General features: G+C 40.3%; 1 protein-coding gene and 6 pseudogenes across 1 annotated transcript, besides 9 other annotated features; all 7 read right to left on the bottom strand.

The window, feature by feature from the left end:
- The first annotated feature begins 644 nt into the window (after window positions 1-644).
- Window positions 645-674: a sequence feature (AT_rich).
- A 153-nt stretch (window positions 675-827) lies between these two features.
- Window positions 828-852: a sequence feature (AT_rich).
- Window positions 853-947: 95 nt separating this feature from the next.
- Tb11.24.0003 lies at window positions 948-2,447 on the bottom strand (annotated as a pseudogene).
- Window positions 2,448-2,883: 436 nt separating this feature from the next.
- Window positions 2,884-3,804, bottom strand: Tb11.24.0004 (annotated as a pseudogene).
- Window positions 3,805-4,625: 821 nt separating this feature from the next.
- Window positions 4,626-4,661: a microsatellite.
- A 203-nt stretch (window positions 4,662-4,864) lies between these two features.
- On the bottom strand, window positions 4,865-6,415 carry Tb11.24.0005 (annotated as a pseudogene).
- A 292-nt stretch (window positions 6,416-6,707) lies between these two features.
- Tb11.24.0006 lies at window positions 6,708-7,801 on the bottom strand (annotated as a pseudogene).
- A 903-nt stretch (window positions 7,802-8,704) lies between these two features.
- Window positions 8,705-8,741: a microsatellite.
- Window positions 8,742-8,842: 101 nt separating this feature from the next.
- Window positions 8,843-8,890: a sequence feature (AT_rich).
- Window positions 8,891-9,058: 168 nt separating this feature from the next.
- Window positions 9,059-9,082: a sequence feature (AT_rich).
- Tb11.24.0007 (variant surface glycoprotein) lies at window positions 9,073-10,545 on the bottom strand (the record flags this gene model as incomplete). The annotated part of the gene is made up of 1 exon (XM_824673.1): window positions 9,073-10,545. One exon carries the CDS (start codon window positions 10,543-10,545, stop codon window positions 9,073-9,075), a length of 1,473 nt encoding a protein of 490 aa, XP_829766.1.
- Window positions 10,546-12,085: 1,540 nt separating this feature from the next.
- Window positions 12,086-12,149: a microsatellite.
- Window positions 12,150-12,324: 175 nt separating this feature from the next.
- Window positions 12,325-12,377: a sequence feature (AT_rich).
- A 44-nt stretch (window positions 12,378-12,421) lies between these two features.
- On the bottom strand, window positions 12,422-13,925 carry Tb11.24.0008 (annotated as a pseudogene).
- Window positions 13,926-14,740: 815 nt separating this feature from the next.
- Window positions 14,741-14,770: a microsatellite.
- A 213-nt stretch (window positions 14,771-14,983) lies between these two features.
- On the bottom strand, window positions 14,984-15,752 carry Tb11.24.0009 (annotated as a pseudogene).

Genomic DNA, 15,752 nt, shown 5'->3' on the forward strand with positions numbered 1-15,752 from the left:
AAAAAATAGAATAATTTTGGGAAATGATCTGCAAGACGTAGTGCCTGGTGTTGTGTGCTGCTCACGCTACAGATCTCGTAACTCTGCTGTTCTTCAGGATGTTAAGGTCTACAGCTAAGGTTCTTTTTCAACCTTATGAACCGCTAAACTATTAAAAAAACTAAAAAATGTTTCTAGCTAATAACTTTGCTACCGCTCAACGGTGTTGGCTCCACTATGACTGGCAGTTCATAGACCACATTGTGATACAATAAAACTGTTACTATTGCCGGTGGCTCTTTTCCTGGTTTCATTCTTCCTTGACAGGCAACTCTCTATGGCAACCCACACGCTTCAGAAAAATCATTGACTAAAACTTTTAAAGTCATGTGGCTCTATTACTGCTGTTCTCCTAAATTTAAACAACCCCTGTGCCAACCACTTGAAGCTCATGGCATTGATAGAATACTTTTTGCAGTTACTATTTCTTCCATAATCAGGTTGGCACTTGACATAGTTGTTTTACTCACCAACGATTAACATAATTGAAGTTTCATCATTATTAGTTCCCTTGCGCCAATAACACTGTTTCAAGTGCTATTTCATTTTTATACTTAGTCTTAACTACCCTTATTATAATATTAGTATATACACATTCACAACACTTTTTTATAATAATAATAATAATTTTTATTGCCACTCTTACTATTGTAATATTAACACTGACTAATATCCATAAAGAAAGTAAACAAAATTATTATTTTTACAATAGCACTATCTTTTCTTACTCTATCTCTCCTTAACTTTACATCCATATGTCAGTATCATGCAGATTTTACAGAAATTTCTATATATTTTAAATTTAATTATTTTCACCAATTTGCAAATTTTAATCAACAAATGTCAAAATATAACAACTTTTAGCAGACTCTTTCAAAATAGAAACTTTCATAAATCCTCAAAATTCCTTAAAATTTTACTGAACTCACAAAAACACAAGGCATCAGAGCAAGTTTCTTATTTACAAAGAGACTAGAATCTTTGCAACTTTCACCCTTCCATTTGCAGCCATCTTTGCATTCTTTTTCCGGCTTTCCTGCACATCTCTCCTCTTTCTTATCTGCAGCTCCTTCTCCTGTTCCTGTTTTTGTGTTTTCTGATCCCTCTACTTTTGGATTGCATTTATTTTCTTTTTCATCATAGGTACATTTATCTGTTGGGCAAGTGGCATTTTTGCCGTGGTGTTTGTTGCAGGTATCCCTTGCCACCGTTGTGGATCCAGATGTTGTTCGCGGTTCGGAAGCTGTCGGCGGGTTCGCCGGGGTGATTATTGCGTGTACGTGGTCCGTTGCAGCCTCCGTTAGTTCTTTGAGTTGCTCTATCTGTGTTGCTTTTTGTATCGTTGCTGTGTCGCCTGCCTCGCGCTGCCTGAGCTCCTCCGAAACTGCTTGCAGTTTCGGGAGCCATTCCGCCTTTTCTAGTTTCGGAGTGCCTGACGTAGCTTGGGATTGGTATTTAATGCAGGCTCCGTTGTTTGATCCGTCGCATCAGGCATTGTCGTACTTGCCGACGTAAAGATCGTTGTTTTCGCCATAGATCGCTTGTAGAGCAGAGCTTATGGCGTTTTCAACTCCGGCTGCTGTTAGTTTGTTGTTTGTTTTCACTGGACACGCCTGCCTGAGCAGCGGCCACTTGGCTTGGAGTGGCATGCCGCCTGCTTCCCATGCGACGTTTCCCCCGGCTTTGGGTCCACAGGGTTGTATATTTCGCAGGGTATTCCTTGTCCCGCAGATACAGGCTACAATGGTCGCTATTGTTTTTATTGGGTTATGCGTGCCCGCCGTTTCGTCGCACACCGCTTGCCTGCCCGCCGCTGACCCTGAGTGCATTGCTTCGCCTCCCATGGAATTGTCATAGCTTGTTTTTCCTCCGTAGATTGCTTTTCGTATTTTAGTTTTTACCTGTTCGTCCGACAGGCGGTCTATTTTGTTGGCTCCAGCGGCTTTGGAAAGCTCGAAAATGGCGTCGACATATGCAGCGACAGTTGGTCTGATTGCCGCTAGTTGCGCTGGGCTAGCGTCTTGTAGGTTATAGCGCTTGAGCACTGCCGGCTTAGCTTCGGAGTCTTTGAGCTTCAGCGCAGTATCGCTCCAGGTCTTCCATTTTGCTTTCCAGTCTTCGCTCTTTTCGCTTTGGGGAATCTCTGTTGCTTTGAACTTGTTGTTTGAATCTTGTTGTGTGAATTTGGTTTGCCATTCGTCAGATGCAAGGGTCATGTTTAGTGTGTAGAGGTCGGTTACGTCTGGTAGCGTCGGTGTTGTGTCCGGGGCGATTGCCATGTCGCCATCTGCGAGTTGCAGCGCTGGGCACATCAGTGTCATGGCCGCCGCATTGTCGTCGTCGTTCGGTGCCGTCGCACTCGCTGATCCTATTACCAGCAATGCTAAGGTGGTGATTGTTTTTATCATGTCACTGACTTCTTTCTTTGCTTTACTAGCTTGAACAATACAAGTTGTATACTCAGTTGAGGTTTCTGTGGTCTGTTTTTACGTGCATTGGCGGTGCGTTATTCGCAGTGGGCACTTTTAAGGTTATTGGCATGATGGGGGTTGTGTGAGCTGCTCTGATACTCGTCTTTGGTGGCAGTACCGCGTTGCTTCACCGAGATTTTTTTGCAATTGCTGCTGTAGCGGTCTCTTCCTTGATGTATTCGCATTTATGTGGTCCTTTCCTATGTCTCCGTGCTTTGTTCTACTGTATTTTTCTGGTATTTGCTGTTTGGGTTGTTGTGCAAGCGGTTCGCAGCACTAAATCGTGTTAGGGTTATATCCTTCGTGGCTGGTATGCTGGCCAGTGTCTGCTGTATATGCTTCCGCAAATATGATGTGCATGCTACATCTACTGTTACAATTTTTGTGCTTTAAATAACATCCCTTCTTTAAGCGATTTTCCACATACACTTGCATATTCCAATGTCATTTTCTCCCCATCTAGTGCATGGGTTTGAATTCTACCCAAATATTTCGTACTAAATTTTCTTCTTTCTAACTCTTTATGTCATGTACGATTTTTCACAATCAATTTTACCTTCTCTCTTGCGCAATCGGTTTCCATTTAAATGAATGAATGGGGCTTCTCCAATCACCCCACTGTCGGAATAAAAAAAGAACAGCTCTTCATAATCCAATCCAATCATTCCTCTCTTCAAAACAAATCTCTGTCCAACATCTTCTTCTTGTGTCACACTCCAATTTAGAAACGGTTTGTAAATATTCTGCCCTGAAAATCATTCATCACTCATTTCAAGCATCCCATTAAACTATTTATCAAACTTATCAAATACCCAAACCCTAGCTATTAAACCACCACCACTAAGATATGGGTTTGCAACTAGGAGATCATTTTGGTAAATGAGGTAATTTCTTATCCTCTTCTTTTATGTATCCAACATTAAAAACCAATAGCATCTCTTCACATGCTCTTTTACAATATCTTCTTCGTTAAATTTATCTTTACTTTCTGCAGTATTCTGCATAAAATATTCCACGGCACTCTAATACTTATTTCCATCACCAACAATAAAATCAGATCCATCTAAATGAATGACAATATCCTCATCACTTGCATTCTTTTTTCTAAAAATTCTATAACCCATCTAATATTTTTAACATGGCTGTACAAACCTCCCATCGCAATTGTAATAATCTCAATATTACTTAGTTTTCCACTTAATATGAGTCTATATCATCTCTGAGTTGCATGAGTTTGGACTACAACAGCAAACACTCTAGGCTTCTTAAGAACATTATGTGTTACACGTGCTGTTTTCTTATTTAATAGGTACTGAGCTTGAAAATACTAAATAGAACAGTAACGGTAATCGTAAAGTTCTCAAGATACCGAATTCCATGACTTATTATACCTTACATTTGAGGGGGTTATGGGAAAAATTTGAAAAGTTCAATAAATATGATCAATTGTAACATTATTGTGTCTATTTAAAGAATAAGTGTTTACATAAATAATCAATTTCTTGATACTCTTACGGTGTGACTTATGAATGGTGATTCCCAGTGAACACATCTTTTGTCTACATGCATCTACGGATTTAGTTTTAGTATATAGCTGTAGCAGTAACTTAGACTGCACTCTACATGTGTGCCATAATTCCTTGCATTATTCACATTTATCCTCTATAAAGTGTTGTAAAAAATATTTTATTTAGTTGTACTATTGGGTTCGTAGATGCTAAGACTTTTATTACATTCCTATGACAGCTACCTAGATATTCGTTAAAGCCATAGAACCAGCATCACCGTGTCTGTGTGGAGTAATATAAGTGATTCTTTGAACAACATTCCAACCCTATTTGTCTTGAACACCCGGTACTGTCTTCCACGCATCTTCATTTCAATCATTTCCTTGTGTTTAATTACATCTATCATTACATTATGCTCGAAGCTGCACCTGTACCATCTTTCTCTCCCTCTGTCTTCTTCATTCAGCTACTGTTCACATTCCTTACTTACTCTCGTCGCAGCTTTGCACCTTCGCAACTAACTTACTTGCTTTTATTTAACCTTTCCATTCCATCTTCATCACCTCTCCCATTATAATATTAGTATATACACACTGACAATACTTTCTTATCATTATTATTACTATTATTATTATTATTATTAAGATTATAACCATAACTAATAAGAATAGCACTCACATTTAATATTTTATTGTCTTACTACTTACACCCACAGACCACGGTCATACAAAAATTTTATATTTTTGTGTTTTCACATTTCTGAAAGGTTTTACAAAAGTGTTAAAATATATCAATTTTTAGAAATTTAATGAACTTCATAAAATTTAGCAAAAATAATGTAAAGGGTCAAAAATTAGAAGGCTGAAATGCTACAAAATTCACAAAGGAGGCAGCCATCAGAGCCAATTTCTTTTTTACGAGAAAGTTGGAATCCGTGCACTTGCCTGATATCTATCCACAAACAGCTTTCTTTCCTGGCGGAATATCGCCTTTCACTTTGGCGCATTCCTCAGAGGTTTTGGCCGCACCACACTTATCTGTTCCTGCTCCTCCATCTCCTGTTCCTGCTGCTGAGTTTTCTTTTCCAGGCTTAGGTTTGCATTCCTGTGTTTGCGTGTTGTAGTTGCAGAGGTCTGGTGGGCAGTCTGCAGCGGTGGAGTTTTTCATGGGACACTGGTTGTTCTTATTGTTTTCTCCGTAACTCGTGGTCGATTTCTGTTGTCTAATGACCGCCGGCGCTGCTTTTTGTAAGAGATTTTGGCTGGCTAGCCTGTAGACAAGGTCGGCTTGGGTCTCTAATGATGCGATCTGTTGGCCTATCGTCGCTGCCCGCTGGGCTGCCTCTGCCTGTTCTTTCAATTTACTGCTTGCTGTATAAAGGTGCTTGACCCATGTGATTCCCTTGATTCCGGTTCCCGTTGCCTTCACAAAGTGATTGCTGTAATCTATGCAAAGCTTGCTGGAAGTGCCGTAACAGTTGTAGTCGTTGCTTTCACCCAACCTTACTTTGGTTTGTGCACCGTTTGTCTTGCGCTGCAGCGTTGACGCAAAGGCATGGAGCGCTGCTGCTATATTTTCTTGTGTGACCCCGGGCTTTTCCTGTGTCTGTCAGGTCGCTGTGAGCGCCGCCCACTTGGTTGCTGTTTGCGACACGCCTGCACTCCAGTCGGCCTGTGTATAGTCTCCTGGACAATTGTTGTTTCCTCCGTCGGCGCCGTTACAGAGGCACAAAAAATCGCCTGCGATCGACGTCCCGGCGTTTGCTGTGCTGCACGTCGTCGCCCACCGTCCGGCCCCTTTAAGTGTGTTGCCGGTGTCGACGGCCGTGACGCCGCCGCTGCCGCCATACAGAGCTGCGTTGAGCTCGCTTTGGATTTGCTGCGGTAGCGTTTCGGTCGCTTGTGTCTTGGCGATGTTATACTCGGCTTGCAGCGCCTGTGCTTGCGTCGTTGCTTGTTCAATGACTGCATGCGCTGCTTGTCGCTGATATTCGTCCTGTATGCCTTTGTACTTTCCATGTTCCTTGGTTCCTAGCTTGTTTTTAGACGCGGATTTTGCTGCCGTCCACCAACTTTTCCAGGCCTTGCGCCACTGCTCGGCGTGCGGTGATGCGTCGTGTTCTTTTGGCATCTGTTCTCCGGCAGGTGCTTCCAGTGCTGTGTTGAAAATCGCTTTCCATTTATCATCGCTTGTTGATAAGTTTAGTTCTTCCAACATTTGCAGGGTATTTCCTTTGTCAGGTTCGATTTTTATTGCTGGTGCTTGTGATGCTGCTAGCGCCTGGAGGTGGCACATTACCCCATGCTCTTTTGCGTTGCCATCTGCTGTTCCTGAGCTTTGCTTGATGGTCGCTGCAAAGGCTGCCAGGAATGCGATAACATAGGACACATAAGCCATGACAGGCGGGTGATTATAAGTGAATAAGTATATTAAAAACGCTAGGGGCCTATTATAAACCATTCTTGGAAGGAAAGAAGACATCCAAGAAAATACGGACTATGATTTGCGTTTACTAAAGGTTTTGTAATATTAATAAGTGAATAGAGGTGTACCGCCAGAGGAGTTGCGCTAACAGCTGCTTTTATCCTGCTGTTGACGCTTAATCGTTTGCGGTGGTATGGTGGTTGCGAGCATTTGCTGTGTTACGCCTATTCCATGTTGTTTTTAAAAAACAAACAAAGAAAATAGCTTATTTTATAGCTTTAATCAATATCGATTCTTCTTGGACTCTGCTGCATATAACCTTATATTCAATATTCTGTCGAAACCACGTGCTCGCAAAAGTTAATATCTTTGGTGGGTGCTTTATGTCTGAACACCCTGGCCGAATATCTTTGTACCAGAGCAACTTCCTCAAAATCACCTTTGATTTCTCTGCCAACGCAAATGATTAACCAGAAAGATGAATAAATAGAGCCTGCTCCAACTCCACACTATTGAGAATAGTAAAAAATCTCTCTTCATAATCCTATCCAATCATGCCCCTTCTCAAAACAAATCTCTTTCCAACAGCTTCTTCTTCAATTGCACTCCATATTAGCAGAGGCTTTGAAATACTTTGTTCAGACCACCATTCCTCACTTCCTTTTAGTAACTCCCCAAATACATATTCAAACCTTTCAAATGCCCATACTCTGGCTATAAAACCATCACCACTAAGATAAGGTTTTCAACTAGGAGGTGATTTCAGTAAATGCGGTAGCTTCTTATCCTCCTCTTTTCTGTAACCAACATTAAAAACCAATAGCATCTCTGCACATGTCCTCTATCTGATCTGAGTTCATAATCAAATCCAACTGAGATGCATAACATTCTGATGTTGTCATGAATATAATTGGAGAAATTTGTTTCTCAATAAATATATCCTCTTTACTAAATTTCTCTTCAAGTTTCTGCAGTATTTTGTATAAAATATTCCACAGCATTTTCATATTTGTCTCAGTCACTAACTGTAACGTCAGAACCATCAACACTTATTACAACATCCTCATCACTAGCATCCTGTCTTTCTAAAAATTCCATAACCAATCAAGACCTTTTAACATGGCTATACAAACCTCCCATTTCAACTGTAATAATTTCAACATGGCTTAGTTTGGCACTCAATATGAGCCTACACCATTGTTGGGTTGCATGAGTTTGAACTACGACCACAAATACTCTAGTATCTCAGGAACAGTTTCTGTTATATTTGTTGTTGTATCCTCTTTAAGTGATACTGTGTCTAAGCATACTAAATGTGATAGTAAGGGTAAAGTTCTCAAGATGCAAAAATTTTATTCCCTAATTTGCTTTATAATTTTGGGAAAGTTATAAGGAAAACTTGGAGATTTTTAGAAAAGAGATCAGTCAGGCAGATAAGGTTTGCAGTTGATTAAACAGTGTTTACGTATATGAAAAGTGTCATTTTATTGTTATGATGTATCTTTTTAAAAGAGTGTATGCTCCTTTGTTGAGTTTTTATTTCATTTCCTATCTATTTTTTTAAAATTAGCTCCACTGCATTTGTTATGTCACACTTTACGTCATTGTCTGTTCACTTTCTTTCGAAATTCCCCTCAATAAATTGTTACGAGAATTACAGTAGCTGGTTTCAATATGTTCTCAGACATACCTAGAATGTTACAAATTTGTGGTGACAAATATCACAGTCAGTCGTTTTCATCATGATTCTCCCATCGCTGTACCTTTGTAAACCACTGGTGTTGCAGCTACTCTTTTTACAGCTACACCTATCTATTTCTGTGTTAATTGTGGAGTGCAAGCTTTCGGTATAATATTTTGTCTTGTACTGTGCCGGCATACATCTTGTCATTTCATTTCGTATTTTGCTTTCTTCCATTCATTATCACGACAGTATTTCTACGGATACCGTGGCGACTCCATTAATCCCGTCTGCTGTACTCTGTATCTACATAATTAGAATATATCCGGTGTCATATTTGTGTATAATTGTGCGAATTTTCCACTTTCCATCTTTCGTTTTCGCTTTCTCTTTGTTCTTTCCTCTGTTTCGTTAAATAATATACTCCTTGCTCTCTATTCTTATGTTCATCGTCACACTCATTCACTCACCCTCATTGCAACCCTGACACTGTTTTAAGTTCTTCTACTTTGGCTACCCTTTTAGTCTTCAGAAACACTCTTACTATTATATTAGTATATACACACTAACAACGCTCTTCCATTATTATTATTATCATCATCATTATTATTATTATTACTGCTCTCATTATAATATTCGTACATATACACTTTCATAACACAGCCCTATCATTATCATCCTTATTATTATTACTGCAGTTACTATTACGACTATAACACTAATTAATACATATAAATTTTACAAAATAATCAAAATAATATAAATTAGAATATCACTTATTTTCCATACCATATCACCTTACTATTTTACACCAATAGTCCAGTTTCATACCAAATTTGTTTTTTTTTAATTCCTGAAAAAATTCAAATTCGCTCATTTTTCTTGGAAAGGGTATTAAAATGTATAAAATTTTAGAAATTTCAGCCAATTCTCTCATATTTAATAAAATTTATAAAATTGAGCAAATATCCTTATAATGCTGTAATATTACTAAAATCACAGATGAAGAAACCATCAAGGCGAATTTCTTGGTTGCTAGAATAGAGGAATCTTTGCATTCTTTTCCATCCCATTTGCAGCCATCTTTGCAGTCTGTTTGCGATTTCCCTTTGCACTTATCTGTTGTTGTTCCTGTAGCTTCATCGCCTGTTCCTGCTTCTGGGGTATCTGATCCCTGTTTAGCTTTGCATTCCCCTTTGGTCTCATTCTCACCTTCCCATTTGCATTTTCCTGCATTTTCGCATTCGGTTTTGTTGTTTTTGTGTTGTTTACAGTCTGTTATTTGCTGATTTTTAGTTTCTGGTTCCTTTGATGGTGTGCCTGCTGGTCGCTTTTTTGTAAGTAGAGCTCTCTTATGCAGTTGCTCTGCTGTCATTCTTAGCGTCGTCATGCCGTAGAGAACTGTCTTTTCTTCACGGATTGCCTGGTAGCGCAATAACAGTAAGTGTTGGGCGCCTTCGAGCTTCTTTACCCAAGGTATGTCGTGGATGCCATTTGGCCCCAGTCCTTTATACAGGATACAGCCACCGGCTCCGCCCCCATCGCGGGTGTTGCCGGCGTGGCCTTTGCCTAGCCTCATGCTGCTTAGGTCTGCCGCCTCTTCGTGCCGGCCTAGAAGCGCCTTGAAGTTTGTTATTGCCGCCGCTAGACGGTGGGCAGTCACTTGCTGCGTTGTGTTTATTTTGCATTTGCCTGTTACCGTGGTTAGCGCCGCCGTCACACCGCTTTCCCTGGTGTATGTTATTATCTGGGTCGCACCCTCGCCTGCGCAGCCTTGGAAGCCGGCGTTGCTTGAGTCGTGAGAACAGAGGCAGAGTATATCGTTTGCTAGGCTTTTGCCTTGGCCTGTGTTGTCTGCCCCGTTGCCTCCGCAGCTTCTCGCCACCGTGCCAAATGTCTTTGTGTCGTCCGCTGGCGCAGCTCCGCCTTTGCCGCTCACCGCTCCTTGCAGCAGGTCTTGGATTTCCTTGTCCGTCGGTCCATTGACTTCGCCCTCTGTTAGTGCTTCTGCTGCTGCTACCGTTTGGTTGTTTAACGTCGCTGCTAGTTCTCTTTCCTCTGTGTCTGGTGGTTGTTTTATTACGCGGCCGAAAGCGCCGCTACTTTTGTCGTTTATTATCTTTTGCAGCCGCTGCCAAGTTTTTTTATTCTTTTGCCACTCTGGGGATTCACCTGTTGGTGCATCAGGTCTGTCAAACTTTTGGTTGAAGAATGTATCGCTGGAGACAGACATATTTAGGGCGATTATAAATTCTTTTTGTTTTGTTATTTTGCTTCCAAGGGTCAACTTTGGTATTTTGTCTCTAGCTCTCGCTATACCTATCAGCTCGCACAGTGCGTTGAATTCTAATGCTACGTCATTGGCTGCTGGCTCAGCTGGACAGGTAGAAACTATCAGTGCCAGAAAAAGAAGCGCCAGCATGTCCTTCGTCCCGTAAAAGAATTAGCTCCAACCTATGTAAAATCTGCAATCAAACAGTACAAGTGTGTTGAAAATAGCGGTAAAGTTGCAAAAACTAAGCAAAAAGGAATGCACAACTAACTGACACTTCTTTTTGAAAATTAGTGATTATTAACCGTCTAAGTTGCATCTATCGTTGAGAAAGTGTAAAACTCACCTAAACCTAATTGGTGATTTTTCTGAAAACGAACGGATAGTTATTTCTCAATAATTTCGTATCAATGGTGATAAACAGAAGACTCAGTATAACATGTAAATTATTACTCTATTTCATTGTGTTTTTCATATGTTTATTTTTTGAAAAGATCTGTTTCACCACAGAAACTCATGGCCGCTACCACAAGCTAAATTTTTTTAAAGGTTTCCAGTTTGAACTGCAAAAAGGATTTCTCTTCCTCTTTCCTTATATATTAGACCTGTCATTCATGGATACTGTGCGTTTCTGATGCGTTGCAACTCCTTTTCTGTGGTTGCACATTCGATAAAGGAATAATTCTGCCGCTTTTGTCATACGCGTGCTCTGTGGAATTTCCCACTGTCTTTGCGTTTTATTGTCGGTGTCTTCCTCCTCATACATGGAAATTGCTGTCGTGGCTCCACTCTTTTGCTTTGAAATTTCTTAATATGCTCCATCAAAGCCGCTTCACCGACAACTTTTATATGAAGTATCCGCTCCTTGAAATGGTTCACGGGGTTTCCATTAAGCAAGTAGGGGAAGCTTATCATAACAAACTTACTGTAATTCATATAAAGTTATTTACCGGTTGATATATGCTCTACTTTAAGGGTATTCTGCTTTTTAATTTTTGCTGTTGCTCACAGTGATCCATTATATGTCATAGTTTTAATACCCTCCTCTTTATAATATTATATTTTTTCACACCAATGCTAGCATTTGTTACTATATCTTCTGAGAATAAGGTTTGGAAGTTATTTCAAGATTACACAATCCCTTCTTCCCCTTGCCCCTGATTATTTTTCGCAGCTCGATACTGGGATCCTCCAGGACATTAAAAAATGTAGTTACTACTATCTCCACTGCTACAGCCTCCCCTTTTTGATTGAAATACAGCGCATCATTTAATCCTAGAAATGTGTTAATTTCGGCTGTAATGCAACGTCTTTCCACGTCTGCTTTCGTATCAATCTGTATTTTCTTATCTTCTTCTTTCACTGCTCCTGCGGAAAACGTAGCGACTCCATTTCGGCTGCAGACTATACTGTCACACCACCGCTGTGGCACCCAGCATTTGGTCAAGCAAGACAACACCTATCGTCATGTTTGTGTTTGTAATTGCGCACGTTCCATCTCTTTCCCTTTTTGTCTTTCTATCTCGTGTCCTTTGACAATATTCCCCTTCCTCTCCCTCAGCCTTACTCATTCACCTACTCCCATTGCAGCATCGAATTTTTTAAGTTCTTTTGTTTTTGTCTTCCCATTTAGTTTACCACATCATCACACTCATATTCTGTTAGTATACGCACACTCACAGTACTCTCCTATTATTATTATTGTTATTTATTTTCATCTTCACTATTAATATTACAATCACTGTTTTAACTATAGTTTATGTTTAGAAAATTAACAAAATAAGCATAATAAACAAAAAAGTAAAATTTTCATACCCTATTATCATACTATACACGTAAGAGCTACTACCATACACTTTTTACAACAATTTCATATCTTTAAAATTTTAAACAATTTGAAAGAATTTGGCAAACAGTGTTTAGTATATCAAATTTTTAATATTTTATTATATTCTCTGAAATAGATAATTATATTATTTTTACTATTTTCATCACTTTCAGCGATAATCCTTAGAATTTTAGAATTTTAACATGCTATCAATCTTGTAACAGCAGCCACACTTAGAGCTAATATCTATTTGACGAGAATACTGTTATCCTTGCAACTTTCACTTTCTCATCTGAAATTCTGCTCTTATTCACAAGTTGTCTGGTTTGGAAAGCTGCTGCACGCGGATTTGACAACGTTGTCTTCTTCCTTCTTTTCGTCACCTTTGCCTGATTTCTTCGCTGTGTCTTCTTTATTTGGGCCCTTATCTGAAGATTCCTTTTCAGTGCTTTTTTCTTGCTTCCTGTGGTAATTTATGCCTTAAAAATAGGCAAGTATAACTTCTGCCTCTGGTTTTTTGTCTTCGTTTGCGTTTTGTTTTCCTAGGTTGTAATTTAGTTTTGTTGTTAGGGTTTTGAGGTAATTCGTTGCAAAGTCAGTTTTTCCTCTTCCATAAACATCTTTGATCTTCTCCCGCACCTGTCTGTCCCGCTGTGTTTCTGATATCGCTTCTATTTCCGTTCTGCTAAAAAGTATTTGCTGCGCTATTTGTCGCAAGTCGTCCAGCTCTGCTAATTCTTCCGTCTTCGTTGCTGTTAGCTCCAACTGCTTTTTTATTGTGTTTTTTAGGCCTGCACATATTGCCCATTTTACTTGGTCAAGACCCGGCTGTGCAGCCTGCTCCGCCGTTGGGGCCGTGCTGCAGCTTATCTTGCCGTTTTCTACTGTGCCTATGTTTGTTGGTGTCAACGTCGAGTCTCTGGTGGCCGCGAAAGCGACGTCAGCACCGAGCCCATGTGTTCTGCCGCCGCCTCGCGCGTTGTTGTCATCGCAGTCCTTTCCTGATGCGTGGGTGTTGCCTATGTTGTTGTGCGTGCTCGCAGTCCCCCCAGCGAAGGCGGTGATTGTTAGCTCCGGCGGGTTAAAATATGTATCAGAAACTGCTTTGATCTGTAGTTTTGTTGGTGTCGGCTCTTCTTCTTCGTCTATCGCCTGGTTGTTGATTTTTGTCAGGTCGCAGGCTTGCGCTTCTACTGTCTGGTCCGCTTTAATTGTGAATTTTGCTGCTGTTTCTGAAAACGTACCGGTATTATCGTCTTTTGTGGCGCTTTTTTGCTCTGCACTTCAGTCGGATGTATTTTGCGTGATATTAGCAGTGCTGTGGCCCTTGCTAACATCACGTTTGATGCTTTTGTCAGTGTTTCTTTCGCCATACAGCAGAACGGCTGGTTTCCTCCGCCCGGAGTTTCATGAGGAGTGATAGAACCGTCTTTGCGGCTCCTTTGATTGATTCCTGCTCTACTGCTGCCGCTAGCTGCCATTTGGTCGATTGTTTCTTTAATATGGCTGCTTTCTCTAACGCAGTGTCCAGTTTTTGGGTGAACGTTTTAGCTAATGCCAGTGCATACGCTGCCTCGTCACATACCGAGTTGATGCTGCTCGCGACTTTCATAACCTCGCCCGCGGCGTCCTGTGCTCCAATTGAAGTCGGCAGAATAGCAGTAAGAGCAGCTGTGAGGCGGCTGCTTTTGGTTTCTTTCATTGTTCGTATATTTGTCTTTGCTGTTTTGGTACCGCCTACCGGTGCGCTTTGGTGTTTTTCCTGTTGCTTTCTTGGTATAAGCATAAGGTGTTGTAACACAACGCTAGGGAATTCACCAAAACAGGTACCCTTGGTCTGTTGTTTTGGCTGTACTGCTTTGTTACTTGAACCTATCGTATGTTCTGAAATTCCGAATTTATATTCGTTTATAAAATTGTATTTTTTCTCGTTGCAAAGTTATTATATTACAATCACACGTGCGCGGTATAGTGTGTAGTCTGCTGTTTCCAACACCAAAACACAGTGCTATCTACAAAGCTACCTTTTATGCTTTTGCGCTGGTTGTAATGGATGCAAGTTTACTTCTTGAGCCCATCCTATGCCTGTTTTGCCTCCATGTCAGTTTATAATTTGCGGTTCAGGGTTTATAGTGCTTGAATTTAATGGAAGGTCAGTATTACCCCTCTAAAAATTAGGTTGCTTACCAGTTTCACCGTGTCTCTTATTCATTTTGTTGTAAACAAGGCTGTATAGTCTGCTAGTTGTGCTTCTTCGTGCCTCTCCACCTTTTCGCTTCACCGTTGTTGCTAGTCTAGCCTCAAATTCAGCTCAAACATTACTTTGTATCTGCATCTTTGATGACTTTATTTTGCCGTTAATACTAAGGAAGAGATATAGTTTGCTTCAAAACTACTTCTAATAATACGAGGCTCATCAAATTAAATCTAAACTCTTTTTAATCCTACACTTGTCCGGTCATCACCCTTATCGAGGTACTGCCGTTACTAACGATACACACACTCACAACACTCTCCTATTATCATTATCACTATTATTACTATTATATCAGTAACTAATATTCAAGAAAAGAAAATAGATAAAACAAAGAATAAATAAAGAAAATTTCCCTATCACCTCAGCACTTTTCACACAGGCAATATTCAAACTAAGTTTTTATGTTTTTAATTTTTTCAAAATTTGCATACTTTGCAAAAAAAATTACAAAAGTGTTATAGTATTAGAAAAATATCTTAAACCAGCGATATTTACAAAGTTTCTTAAATTAAGAAATATCGTTGAAACGCCATCAAACTCAAAATAGAAGCAGCCATCAGAGAAAATTTCTTATTTACAAGGAAATGTAAGTATTTTCACACTTTTCCCTCCCACTTACAATCCGGAGATTTACAATCTTTTTCTTCTTTCCCCTTGCATTTCTCTGTTGATGTTCCTGTCGCTCCATCTTGTGTTTCTGCTGTGTTTGTCTGATTTGTAATTTTACATTTCTTCTACCTTGCACTACCCTTTGTCCTTAGCCCTTTATTATTTGCATGAACTATTACACTCTTTTTTTCTTTTCAGCCGCAAGATGCCTGTGTTTGTACGAGTGTCTTGCTCTCCGTTTCCCCTTCTTTGTTGCTGGAGTGCGGCAAATTTAGAAAATTGTAGGGCACCCAAGCCAAGTTTTCCAGCGTATGAAGCCGCTGTATTTGGACTTTTAGCTGTGCATGCTTTGCTGTTGCATCCCTGATCTTTTTCAATCCCTATTATGAGCTGCTTTATCCATGGGATAGAATCTACACTTGTCGCTTGGTAGCTGGTCGTATAGTCTATGTAGACTGCGGCTGCTGATCAGCCCTGGTAGTTACTTTGAGCGCCGCCACCAGCGTTTAGCAGTGTTTTGCTGGAGCCCGTTCCTCTGCTTATGATTTCGATCGCGCTGCATACTGCGGCTACTAGAGTTTTTGTTGTTGCTGTGGTACTTGTGGTTCGCGTGTCGCAGGCTGTTTTGATTGGGACCCAGTCTGTATTTCCGTTGCAGGCTTT

This window comes from Trypanosoma brucei (assembly GCF_000002445.2).
Source record: "Trypanosoma brucei brucei TREU927 chromosome 11 chr11_scaffold01 genomic scaffold, whole genome shotgun sequence".
NCBI classification, from domain to species: domain Eukaryota; phylum Euglenozoa; class Kinetoplastea; order Trypanosomatida; family Trypanosomatidae; genus Trypanosoma; species Trypanosoma brucei.